This window comes from Dipodomys spectabilis, unplaced genomic scaffold (genome assembly GCF_019054845.1).
Source record: "Dipodomys spectabilis isolate Male_0828 unplaced genomic scaffold, ASM1905484v1 ptg000081l, whole genome shotgun sequence".
Classification (NCBI taxonomy): Eukaryota; Metazoa; Chordata; class Mammalia; order Rodentia; family Heteromyidae; genus Dipodomys; species Dipodomys spectabilis.
Genome location: NW_024870758.1, coordinates 6754748 through 6768438, shown reverse-complemented (window position 1 = coordinate 6768438; position 13691 = coordinate 6754748). Strand labels below are relative to the sequence as shown.

Sequence of the window (13691 nt, the reverse complement as noted above, 5' to 3'; positions counted from 1 at the left end):
AGCATTTTACTCAGGTTTAAAATGGCCATATTGCTGTCCAACAGAGAAAATAATGAGATCAATGATATGATAGAGTCAATCCCAGGACCTAATGCACCAGAGATTATTGAATGTTATTTGAGTATTATTACTAATTTTTATATAAAATAAAATATTGCAAAAGGAGTGCATTAAAATTTGTGAGTTATTCTATAACATAGAAGTATTCATTATAATAACATATATAGCATGCAAAAATATTTACCGTATATAAGACATTATCTTTGTACATAATAATAGTATTACAGGAAATCTGATTCAAATCTGATGCAGGAATCATTTAATTTGTGTTTGAGACTATATATTGTGGACATATATACACATCTTAGCAACAAAGTGACAAATAAGAAATTATTAACTTAAAAATATAACAAATCTTTGAATTTTAGTGAACTATGTTTCTCAATTTAACCTCTCAATGCCACTTTACTGAATTGAGAACACATTTATATTCTTTTAAAATAGAGCTTTTATATTTATATGTTGCTAATTCCTTTTCTCTTAACAGTTCATTTGTGAAATGTAATCTGGAGTCTTCAGAGTTGCTCATGGCCTGGCTGGGACTCTGAATATAGTAGCCTTCTCAATGGAATTTTTCACATTTGATGCTTGGATATAGTTAATATAATAATATTATAAGCATTTTTGAATGTCAGAAAAGTTCTTTATAAGAAGTCAAGGAGTATTATTGCCATTCTGTCACACTTTTGTATTTTCTTTTCCAGCTGAATTTAAATGTCAGCCAGGCAGATTTCAGTGTGGAACTGGACTCTGTGCTCTGCCTGCCTTCATTTGTGATGGGGAAAATGATTGTGGAGACAATTCTGATGAACTCAACTGTGGTAGGTGATTAAATTCCTGGTTAAGGAACCATTTACTGAGGTATATTCAGACATATGTATGTGATTATTTACTCTTTCTGGTTCTTCTTCTTTAAGACACTCATGTCTGCCTGTCTGGCCAGTTCAAGTGTACTAAGAACCAGAAATGTATTCCAATAAACCTTCGTTGTAATGGACAAGATGATTGTGGTGACGAAGAAGATGAACGAGACTGCCGTAAGTTACTCAGAACATTGTTTTTTCTTCCTTTTGACTCCAATGGAAGCTGGCCTAAAAATATTACTTACCTCAGAATCATAAATAAAGAAGAAAAAGGCGAGAATGATGGCTAGCTATGATTAATAGATATAAATTAGGATGGGCTTTTTTTAAAGTGCTATGCAAATATGTAAGAAAATTAAAACATGGAGGATCTTTATTTAAAGGCTAACTTTGGATTATCACAAACATGAAAAAAATTGTATTCATCTACTTCATCTTTATGAGAATCATCACGAACAACATTGCAGTTAATTGTGGGATTTTCTTTCTACAAATTGATTTAGTTTGATGGTATCAATTAAGTATGGGTAATTTCTATTGATTCATTTCTTACTTGAAATAAATTTTACTTGCATTTTCCTCATAAATATTTTCTGAAAATTTGAAGAGAAACAACATCTGGCAAAACAATTTCACAAAAATACATATCAAAAACTATAAGCAGTACTCCATTTAGTAAAATTTAAAAGCCAAGTGGAAGTATAATAATAAAATATTTTAGTTTTGTTCATTTAGTTTCCATCTCTTTTCAAAATCTGTATTTCTTTAAAATGGTAGCAAAAAATGTACACACTAAGCATAGATGCATGTAAACAGACACTCGTGAATGTATGTGCACATATATTTACACATTCATACTCATTCACAATTTCAAACACAGGTTTGAGTCACAGCTAAAGGATTAAGCACCTGTCAATTTTCAGGCTTTCAACAAAATGGCTCTCAGTGTTTTGGTATTGCTGGAGCTTTATTTTATTCCTCTAAAACTTTTATCAGTAAATAATGTGCAGTCATCCAGCAATTTGATTAAGAGGGTGCATTGAGAATAAAGCCTGCACTAGTTCTTTATGTTTTGCCATTCTTGAAGGTGATCCATAAACTGACTAGGGTTTGTGGTGCGTTTACAGTCCAAATGAGATGTTCACCCCTTTCCTCAAAAAGTTAACCTAATGCCCAGATTTTGATTAAATTTCATGCTTTTTAATCTGCATTTACACAATCAATTCTAATTTTAGTCTTTTTCTCCTTAGAAATACATACATAAAAATCTTAAACATGTTTAGAAAAAATAGTTTGCGAAAACATGAATTCTTTAAGTATTAATTCCCAAATATCTAATCAGTAGATGTTTACCCCTAATAGTTATTAATGTATCATTGTAGAAATATATTTTCTTTTTTCTAGTGGAAAGGATATCAGGTACATCAACATTTCTTTACAACTAATAAAATGTTAATATTCCTTACCTTCAATTCTCTATTGATTAAACTATCTTAAATATTTTAGTTTTTGCTTTTATAAATAAAATATTTGTTCTTCAAAGCTACATATTAACAAGTATTTTCTACTTAAGCTGAAAACAGCTGTTCTCCAGACTATTTCCAATGTAAAACTACCAAACATTGCATTTCCAAACTGTGGGTTTGTGATGAGGATCCTGACTGCGCTGATGCATCTGATGAAGCCAACTGTGGTGAGAGTCTATTCATCTTTGTGTTATCTGTGTTGGCCACAGCCAAACAATTCTGAACACAATTCAGACAAAACTGAGGCTTTACAGGGGAAGTTTGGTCTGGGTGCTTACTGTGTCATAATAAACTTAGGTCAGCTATTTCATACAGTACCTACAGTTAAGATGGGAGTTGGGGGATTGCTTAATGTAACCCAAAGTTCTTCATGGACAATTAAGACATTTTTAACTCTAAATAAATTGCAATACTAGTAGGAATAATAATAATAAAAAAAGTATTTTGGAAACAGACATATTCATTTAAGTGAATGTTTATAATCTACTTAGAAAATATTAATAGTGACAGGAATGAAGAGGAATTCTTATATGTGATTAACATTGTCAACATATATATTAAATATTAATTTAGCCTATTGTGTAGGCAGATATACCAATGTAATATTAATAGAGTTGAGAAAGCATTTAACTTAGTAATGGATTATTAAAAAACCAAACTTTTTACAAATCGTAATATAGAATTTTCATTCTTCATATGCAGAATTATTTAAATGCATTAGTGTGATTTCACAGTTCACTTCCTGTGCTTTTAACATAGTAAATGAAAATATTGAAAAATCCTTAAGATTTCTGAAAGTGCATTTATACTGAACAACATATATGAGGTACATGTGTAATCATTGGCAATATGTCCTTAAGTTGTTTACCTACTATTATCTTCTATGTATTTTTTCTTTGAAACATGGACCCAATCATCACACCTTATTAAACATAAAACTACCACTTTCAACTTTATGAAATTTAATTTTTTAATTTAATTTTATTGTAAAGATGCTGTAAAGAGGGGTACAGTTACATGAGTAAGTTACATGAGTATATTTCTTCTTTCTTTTGTTGATCATGGGCTTGAGCTCTAGGCTTGGGCGCTATTCCTCAGCTCTTCAGCCCAAGGCAAGCACGCTACTTCTTGAGCCACAGCCCCACTTCCAATGAGTATATTTCTTGTCAAACATTGTTACCTCTTCCTTTGTTTTTCTCCTGCTAGCCTTGAAATTAATTTTATAATGCATTCAAAAATATCAAATTGCCATTTAAGAATTTCCATAGCAATTATTAAGGATTTTATTAGATTATTATTATATCATCTACATTGCTCTATTTTCTTTTCCATTTTTTAAATTAAAGCCAAGTAGCATAAAGACTTAATAACTTTGAGTGATTTTTTTGTATGTAGTTTTATGCTCTATGTTTTGGCATGATATAACTGGTTTGATAGATTACATTTTTCAAAATTGCATAACCTGCTTTTAGGCTGTTTTTAATTCGTGTCCTAGCTATAACCATACCAACTATGCCTTATAAAAGGAAATTTTACCTCCTTCATGAGCTTTGGATTTCCATGGCCTAATTTTTCCAACTTGACACTTGAACATATTTAAACCAAACTATAGAAGCAATCATCATATGCTTTTATTTACTTTTGAATGTGTAACCAAGAACTTTGTGTCAGAGGACACTTGTCATAAGAAAGTACTGCATAGTGCTGGTGATATAAATCAGTGATGGAGTGCTATCTAGCACTTAATGCTTTGTGTTCAGTAAACCAAAAATAAAACAATCTAAGAGATATTTTTGTCAAGAGACAGCAAGTGTATTTCAAATTATAAACTATTTTCAATATACAGACCCAAATAGAAAGCTACATATTTATACCAAGGGCAATTTTTAGCAGATTTTACTATTTTAAACAAGGTATCTCTTTAAAAGTTGAGATTTCTACATTAACACTTTGACCTTTGCTCTTTGATTTCACTTTCTGTCCAAATGACATGTGCATCATTAATATATATGTATATTTATTTTCTAAAAATGTTTATTTTATGAACATGTGTCTATTAACTAAAAGTTTATTGGATTTTTTCTAAATATACAAGTGATATAATATTTTCTAACTTATTCTGAAGTTTAGTATTTTCCTGTGTTTTGTATATTAATATATACCCATTATTAATTCATTTCTCTACTAAAGGTTAAGTCTTAAAATTATCAGCAAAGTAAGTGCAAAATACTATGTGCAACTTGTTCTCAGCCACTTTGCTAGAAGTACTGATGCAGACATGACAGCAGGGAGTGGAAGAACTCTTCACGCTGTACTCAGTAGTAAGCTGAATTACATTCATGCTGAAAGGCTTGAGGTGATCCTGAAGAAAGAAACTTCAATATTGGTTTCTACATTATAGCAATATATCATAATGTTTCAATTTAGTTATTTATCAATTTAGTTTTTTGGAAAGTGACATCAACTGATGCTTACAATGCCATTTAAAAAAATGATACTTTCAGGATTTAAAGATATTCTACAAGTTCAAAGAATTCTGAAGGAACAATTCTGTGCTATTAAACTGAAGAATGGATGAAACAACTAAATTCTCTATCTGGGAAAATAAGCATTTTGTTATGTCATGTGTTTAGTGTTTTAAGTCAGTGTTTCCTGAATGTAACTACATGTGATGAGTCTATTTTTACTAGCAAATGAATGATATGAATATTCTGCAGCTCCTCTACACTGCTGTGTGGCTATGAATCAAGGGTGTAATTTCTACAATGGGATGAGGATGTTTTTGATGAAGGAAAATGCTGAGAGACTAGAATTTCCACCATGTACTATCCCAGATCTCTTCTGAAATATTTAGGAAATAGTGATCATAGTCCTTTACATTAGCATCTAGGAAAGAAAACTAGTCTTGTATCTATCTATACATTACCCGGATGGCTGGTGATCTTTTCTGGATGCTTGATCCGACCTGCACAGATGGGTACGCTGGCCTGTTCTTGGAGCATCTCCTCTCATTTTGGAGTACCTGTTTCCAGAGATGGCCAAATCTCCATCTTGTTTGATGCAGGCTAGTTTCAAATTACTGCTGAAACATGAGACTTCCTGAATCAAGATTTCCCACAGAGAAGCTCCAGTGGCATAATCGGTTAGCAGGCACAGAGATACTTCATTTTGCAAACTTCACAGGTTTTTTTGTTTGTTTGTTTGTTTGCCTTTTTTTTTCTTTCTTTCCTTCTTTTTTTTTTCCCACAAAACAAGAATGTTACTTATCTAACTGCTACTTTAACCCCCATAGATTTGTTACTGGATTTTATTGTTCATGGCATGTACCCAACGCTAGATGTTCATTTTTTGTTTTTGTATTTGTTTTGTTTTATTTTATTTTTTCTGGAAGCTGGCCCCACCCCAACCTTAGATAACTGTGGATCAGCATGGCACTCATCATCACAATGTTCCTGGCCTATTGCCAATAAATCTGGACATAGCATTGATATGTTAAGGACTGTTCAATTCTCTTTCTCAAAAGCTATCATGAACCAGAGGACCTTCAAATTTCTCTAATTTTGTAAAAGAAATGGCCATGTCATACCTTGTCCATTAGTTAGCTAGTACTTGCCTATAAGGGAAGTAATAAAACATTACATTTTTTAATATTTTTTGTTATTTTTCATATTGTACTTGTTTTGCCCCAAATGGTTAGTTTAAAAAGAAAAGATAAAGTAAAAGAAAAATTATTATTAAACATCTTAAAATCAACATTATATGTTAGACATTTTCACAATATATTATTTAGGTTTTCTAAAATTTTTCAATAGTCATATGAAAATAAATGTTTAAATGATAATGTGGGAAAATATTTGTTTACATGAAGAAGCTGCTGCTAATTTAATGTGTTATATTCTGTCTATATGAATGCTTTTTGTGGTAAAGTAATATGTGGTTTTCTTTGATCTGTTTCTTTTGCATACTTAAGTCTTTTTCATTTTTTGTGACATTTGTTTATGTGTGTATGTATATCCACTAGAGAAGGAAAAAAAGAAAGCAAGCATATTTTTTTATTGAAAATTATTCATTCCAAGAGAGCCCAGAAAGAAAGCCTGGCTATATGAATGGGACCAGGATATCTTTTTTAAACTTTCATAAAAAGTAATGAGAAACTTGTATGTAAATATCTATGTAGTCTAAGTGAAGAGAACACATGCTTTTATTTTCAGGTTTCACTTGAATTCAATAACTTTGTACATGCATTGATTGTCTGACTAAAAGATGTGAACTTATTTGTTGACATTCTGTTAAAAAGAGAAAATCTTTTTCCCTTTTCACAAAAACAGAAAACCATGGGATTTAAATTTAGTTGCAGAAAGCTAGTAAGGAGCCCAAACAATAAGTCAGGAGGCATGCCAACTCTAGATAGATCTGCAGAAAGAGCCATGAGAGCAAATTGCTTTTGTCGGGTGAGATTAAAATTGAATTCAAAAAGAGCACAATTCATTTTAATAAGAAAGATTTATTGATGTAGTAGTTGAGTTTAAAAAAAGACACCGAATTGAGAATTTAATATTCTGTGATATTTTTGTTTGAAAAGCTTTATCTTTGTCTGACTGCTTTCTCATTTGGGGCCAAGTACATTTTATTCTCTAAAACTACAAAATAATATTCTCTGCCTACACATAATTCTGATTGCACACTTCTCATAGCAAGTTAAAAGAATAATAATTAAACATTTAAAGAGGTAAAAACACTGAAGCAGATGAGGAGTTTAATAAAAATAAATTTCCCAAGACATACATTTGGAAAAAAGAGAAAGTATCTATGTTTTGGTTTGGGATTTCTTTTTCTTTTTCTTTTCTTTACTTTTCTTTTCCTTTCTATTCTTATTTCTTTCTTTTCTTTCTTTGTTTCTTTTAACATAAAATTCTATTCAAGTATCTTTTGGGATGCTGATTTCCTTAGAGAACTTTCTACCTTTCACATTTTCAAATGTTATTCAGATTTGTTTACTACCATGCATATACGATTAGGTGGCATGTAATTGATAATTAGAAGTGAAACATATTTTTTAAAAACCAACATTAGTAGAACTTTTTTTCCCCAGTTTTCTGGTGGTTTATTTGGAGATAAGTCTCTTGCACTTTCCTGCCTGGGCTGACTTTGAACTGCAATCTTCAAATCTCAGCCTCCTGAGTAGCTAGGATTACAGGCTTGAGCCACTGACATCGGGCTTACTAGTAAAACTTTTAAGTCCACTTTAAATAAATTTGGTTTCTATGTCTGAAATAAGTTTAAGGCTTCAAGTAGTATAGTATTTTTATTTCATAGTATAGTATTATAGTATAGTATATTCAAGTAGTACAGTATTATGAGAAGACTATCACTTTATAGACATTAATGCTCCCATTCAAAATATAATGACTAGTTTAGAGTTATAACAGTAGTTATTAATTTTGTGCTCTGAGTAAGGTGAACATATATAGATGTTTACTCAATTTTAAATTTTTTTATGCTCAATCTTTTTTCTTTTTTTTTTTTGTCGGTCATGGGGCTTGAACTCTGGGCCTGGGCGCTGTCCCTCAGCTCTTCAGCTCAAGGCGAGCGCTCTACCACTTGAGCTACAGCACCAATTCCGGTTTCCTAGTGGTTTATTGGATATAGGAGTCTCACGGTCTTTTCTGACCGGGCTGGCTTTGAACCGCGATTCTCAGATCTCAGCCTCCTGAGTAGCTAGGATTACAGGCGTGAGCCACCGGCGCCCGGCCTTCAATCTTTTTTTCTAAATAATGTTTTTTTTTTTTTTTTATTGTGAAAATACCCTACAGAGGGGTTACAATTACATGAGCAAGGTAATGAGTAGATTTCTTATGAAGCAAAGGAGGAGGCAAACGTGCTTGATGCACAGTCTTAAATGTACAATCTAGGGTACAAACCTCTCTCATAAAAACTTATTCATTAGCTTTTATTTGCTTAATGGTTGTATGGAAAATAATGGAAATGGAAGGAAAGGTGATAGAGTCTAAACTGATTTAAGTCTGTCATATGTGCTGGATTACTAAAGTAAACAAAATATAGTGTTTTAAAGATCAATTAAAATATTAATCCTTTAAGTCCTCCATTTCTCCAAACATCTTGCTGGATACTGTAAAATGACAGAAACTCTCCACGAGGAATTTCATTTTACTTCAAGTTAAAGTGGCTAAAGAAATAAGTTAGAGCAGAGATGGCAGTGGTTCACGACTATGATCCTCGCTCCTCAGGAGGCTAATACAAGGATCAAGGTTCAAAGCCAGCCCTGGAAGGAAAAATCCGTGAGATTTTATCTCTAAATAACCACCAGAAAACGAGAAGTGGTGTTGTGGCTCAAGTCATAGAGCGCTCGTCTTGAGCTGAAGAGCTGTGGCCCAGAGTTCTAGCCCTGTGACAGACAAAATGTCGAAAAACACAACTTTGGCAGGGGAAACGGGGGTTGGGGAGGGGATGGGAAGGGATGGGAAGGGGAAACAAAGGAGGAGGCAACAATGCTTGATAAGAAATGTACTCATTACCTTGCCCATGTAATTGTAACCCCTCTATATGGTATTTTCACAATTAAATAAATCAAAATAAATAAGGTAGAGCACAAATTAATCCTTTTGCCTGAAGTGTCTCACTTCTGTAAATCATATTGTCTATATGACTAGAATCTTTCCCAATTCAGTATCGTAAGAGGCAAGCTCCAATATATAAATGTTATTCTTTTGGGGGCTAGGAAGGTGGCTCAGTGGTAGAGCGCTTGCCTTGCATGCTCAAGGCCCTGGGTTCGAATCCTCAAGACCACATAAGCAAAAGAAAAAAGCCAGAAGTGGCTCTCTGGCTCAAGTGGTAGAGCACTAGCCTTGAGATGAAGAGCTGAGGTACAGTGCCTAGGCCCAGAGTTCAGGCTCCACGACCGGACCCAATAAATAAAAATTAAAAAAATAATAAATGTTATCCTTTTGTGTGGATACTGAATTTTCACTGTTTTAATCAAGATAAAAAGGAAGAAGCCAGGTTCCTATGTCTTACAATTATAATCCCAGTTATTTACAAGTCTTAGATCCAAAGGATCTTAGTTCAAAGCAAGCCAAGACAGAAAAGAGAGCAAATTTTCTTCATAACAATCAGAACAAAAACTAGGTTAGAGTTATATAGCAAGTGGTAGAATACAAGCCAAGTAAGTATAAGGCACCAACTTTAAACTCCAGGACCAATAAATTGAAACAAAAATAAATTCAGAACAGACATAAAGTGATATCACTTATGTAACATTTTAAAAATTATTTCTCCTTAATAGTATTTAATTTAGGTGAACTGCATATTTTACCAAAGCAATAAGATCTCTAGTTGAAGTTTTTATGTTAATATTGGTTTTACTAAAAAAAAATTACAGAATATGTACATTTTCAATTATTATTTTAATATATCTGTTATAAATGCCAATATGAAATAAAACTACATTAAATTTATTTTCATTTATTATAATCAAATCTTTGTTTTTGTTTTTTAATAATTCAGATGGGTTCGTTTCTTTTTTAAAAGTACATCAACTTTACAATAAAATTTAAATTAAAAAATTGAGAAAGGAAGGAAGGAAGGAAGGAAGGAAGGAAGGAAGGAAGGAAGGAAGGAGAGAGGAACGATAGGAGGGAGAGAGAAAAAAATCTTGCCACATAGGATGACCCATTGCAACAATGATATTACAAGATACTATGTTGGAAATGAATTTACAACGTTGGCGGTGAGAGGGCAAAAGGGGATGGGCCCGAGTAAGGGAGGTGGGGGAGGGAAGGGATAGTTGGAAAAAAGGAGCAGGTAACAATGTTTGACAAGAAATGTACTCATTATCTTATTCATGTAAAGCTAACCCTTCCATACAGCATCTTTACAATTAAATAACATTTTAAAAAAAGTCTTGCATGCTATTCTGAAAACACAGTTTACTTACTCAGATGAGTGGGAAAATTTGGGTTGACACAAAAACAATACTTGAAAATGGATAGCAGCTTTATTCATGATTGTCAAAAATGGAAGCAGCCATGATGTTCCTCAACAGGTAAATTAATAAGCAGAATGGTATATTTTTTAAATGCATTATTAAGCAGTTGTTCAAACAGCTTACAATTCCATAAGCCAGGTTATTAGTATAATATGTCATCCTTTCTGGTTTCCCTCTACCCATTCATACCATCAAGTATATAATTAAATGTTTACATAATGCATATTGAATATAATGACTACTTTTTCTTTATGCCATGTCTAATTATGTAGTTCATGCTGCCCTCAAACTTCCAATTCTCTTCCCCCAGCCAAACAAGTACAAGTATTAATTGTGTACTATCATATCCATAATCAAAATATTTATTAGATTATGTTTTAATCAAATATTGAGTTATTTGATATTTTTATCCTTTGAGTTCAGAGTCAAACTGTTAACTTTATGATGAAAGAGGTGATATTGGTCAAGATTCACTGTACTCAATACTGCTTTTTTGAATTGAAACTGTTTGCACAATTACTTAAAGATAAAAAATGCACAAAAAGTCAAATATATCATCTAATTAAGTGGACCATGGGTTGTTATATAAATATTATTCAACTACTTCTGCTAACAACTGTATGTGTATATCAAAGTTAGAAGCTTTATGTGGATATTTCTAATACTTATATTTTTCCACAATAGTGGAGAGTTTTGCTTTGTAAGTATCCTAGAAGTAGTGGAAATAAGCTTAATTATTTTCATACTGTATCTTACTATGGCTGCTGCTTCAGAATCGTCTTTGAAACAACTGGCTACATCAGTGTGGTCCTTGTAGTGCATAAAATTACATAATTAACAGAAAAGAATTCACTGTATGTACCACAGAATTGAAAATGTGTTAGCTCATGGAGATATTGAAATTGTGTCACAGATTAAGATGCATTGTACATATATAAACTACTTTGTTGGATGGCAAAAATTCTATTCATAACCTAAAAATTCAAAACAGTGAGGGAAGAGATGGTTTGGGAGGGGTAGATGTGAATACTGAAAGGGGTGAAATTGATCATGATCCGCTGTATTCATAAACTGCTTTGGTGAATGGCAACTCTTTTGTACCACTACTTAAAGAGAATAAGAATTATATTTGATGTCAGTATAACATGTGGAGGAGACGGGGACAAACAAGTCGTTTAAGGATTCAGGTGGACCTGTTGCAACAATGAGAAGTACAAAATGTCATGTCAAAACCAGCTTTACAATGTCGGTGAGGGGGGGGGGGAGGGGGGGTATGATTGGGTGGGAGGGAGGGGGGAGGCTGGGAAGGGAGGTGAAGGGTAAACAAAGGAGGAGGATGCAATGCTTGGTAAGAAATGTATGCATTATCCTGCCCATGTAATTGTAACCCCTCTGTACAGTATGTTCTCAAATAAAATAAAATAAAATTTAAAAAAAAAAAAATCATCAATAAACCAAAAATGAAACATAAAAATCACATAATTGATATGGCCAAGCTTTTATCTCTCTCTCCCTCCCTCTCTCCCTCCCTTGCTGCGTCTCTCCCTCTCTCTCTCTCCCGCTCTTTCTCTCTCTCTCACACACACACACACACACATCACACACACACGCACACACACACACACACACACACACACACACACACACACACACATAGACTGGCTATTTATTGAATCACACAGCCACAGGTCACTAAAAGAAATTTGAAAATACTTTATGACCATCATGTTCTGATGATTCAATTAGATTTTTTGACTAAAGTACATTTCCCTTGGTTAGAAAAGAAATGAAAATGAAGAACAAAATACAATCAAATAATTGCACATATTTTCCTTTTGAGATTCACCTTGTTCTTTTTGGGAATGCCTTAAAATAGAATTGCTCCTGGGCTCCTCAGAAATTTACTAAAATTAAAAATATATTATGTAAAGGTCAGCTTTATGAAAAAATAATTTGAAAAATTACACAGAAAATAAATTTCAAGGGAGTGTCAGGTCAATAACTTTGTAGAGGGAAATTAAAAATTCCTTTGTTCTATCAGCATGGCCTATAACATGGGGCACTATTTGTTTCATCTGTTTCCTTACAATGTTTTACACATACAATTAAATGTGATCCTTGTATATTTATACCACTTATTTCTTTGAATAAATTAATCAACCCATGCAAGTATTTAGCTAGAACGTTTCTGATACAGAGAATTTGAAGATGTTTCATAATAGAAATAAATGGTAGTTATTAATGCACATAATGTTCCAGGCATTATGCTGACTTAAGTGAACTTTAGATACAGTATATCAATTCACATTATAAATGGCTTGTGATTGGTATTCTATATAATTTCTGCTTTCTAGTTAAAGATAGAAGGCTCAGTGAATGTAAGTAAGTACCTTTTACATTGTTACCAGCATAGTTCATGGATAACCAGATACCTTAATGTGTGGAATTTGGATCCTGCACATTACATACAACCATTGTTCTCAATGTAGATTCTTTGACTTGCTATACTTTGCAACAGCACAAGAAAAACCAACAACAAAAAAACCCCTAAAAAACAACTAAAAACAGCGGCTAAAAATGTTCTAAAATATATGGATTGCACAGAAGTCAACCGTAACATAGTTTAATAGTTTTTAAAGCTATTATAATTTAACTCACAGTGAGTGACTGGAAGCAGGAATAGCAACATTAAGATACATTTCATAGAAGTAATAAACTGTCTAAGCCAGTCTACTTTAACTATAAACAGTCACCAGTAAGCCACTCTGAGCATACTTAATAATACAAACCCTCCGCCAACAAGGACAGACCTTACCACCAAATGGAAATCTAACTAAAACAGTAATAATGTTTTTAAACAATGTTTTTAAATTCTAGTTTGAAATAATTCTACTGTAACACTTATCAAAACTCAGGAAATTATAGTATTAGAGAAGCCACCTGTACCCATCATGCAATTTTGTGATATGAGGCAACTGGAAGGAATGAAAGTGAATTGAACAGGAGATGACCTCTTTTATGTTAATCCAGCACCTTCATTGAACTACCTTGGTGTGAGTTGTACTTTTGAATTCATCATGCCTTCAGAGATTAACCTGCTGTGTATGAGCAACACATATACTGGACAGGGAGAGCACTTCCTCCAACAATGTCAACATTATCTCAGGTTATAGTATATTTTGACATGCCAATTTTTGGGAGGTAATCTATTTATAATTAAATGTCTATCACTTTTGT

General features: G+C 32.7%; 1 protein-coding gene across 1 annotated transcript in view; it reads left to right on the top strand.

The window, feature by feature from the left end:
* The window catches only part of Lrp1b (LDL receptor related protein 1B), a 1466647-nt gene that overhangs the window by 1266228 nt on the left and 186728 nt on the right, over positions 1 to 13691 (top strand). The window contains 3 exon segments of the mRNA XM_042683428.1: positions 765 to 881; positions 978 to 1097; positions 2497 to 2616. Of these exon segments, the coding sequence (XP_042539362.1) occupies positions 765 to 881; positions 978 to 1097; positions 2497 to 2616 (357 nt within the window).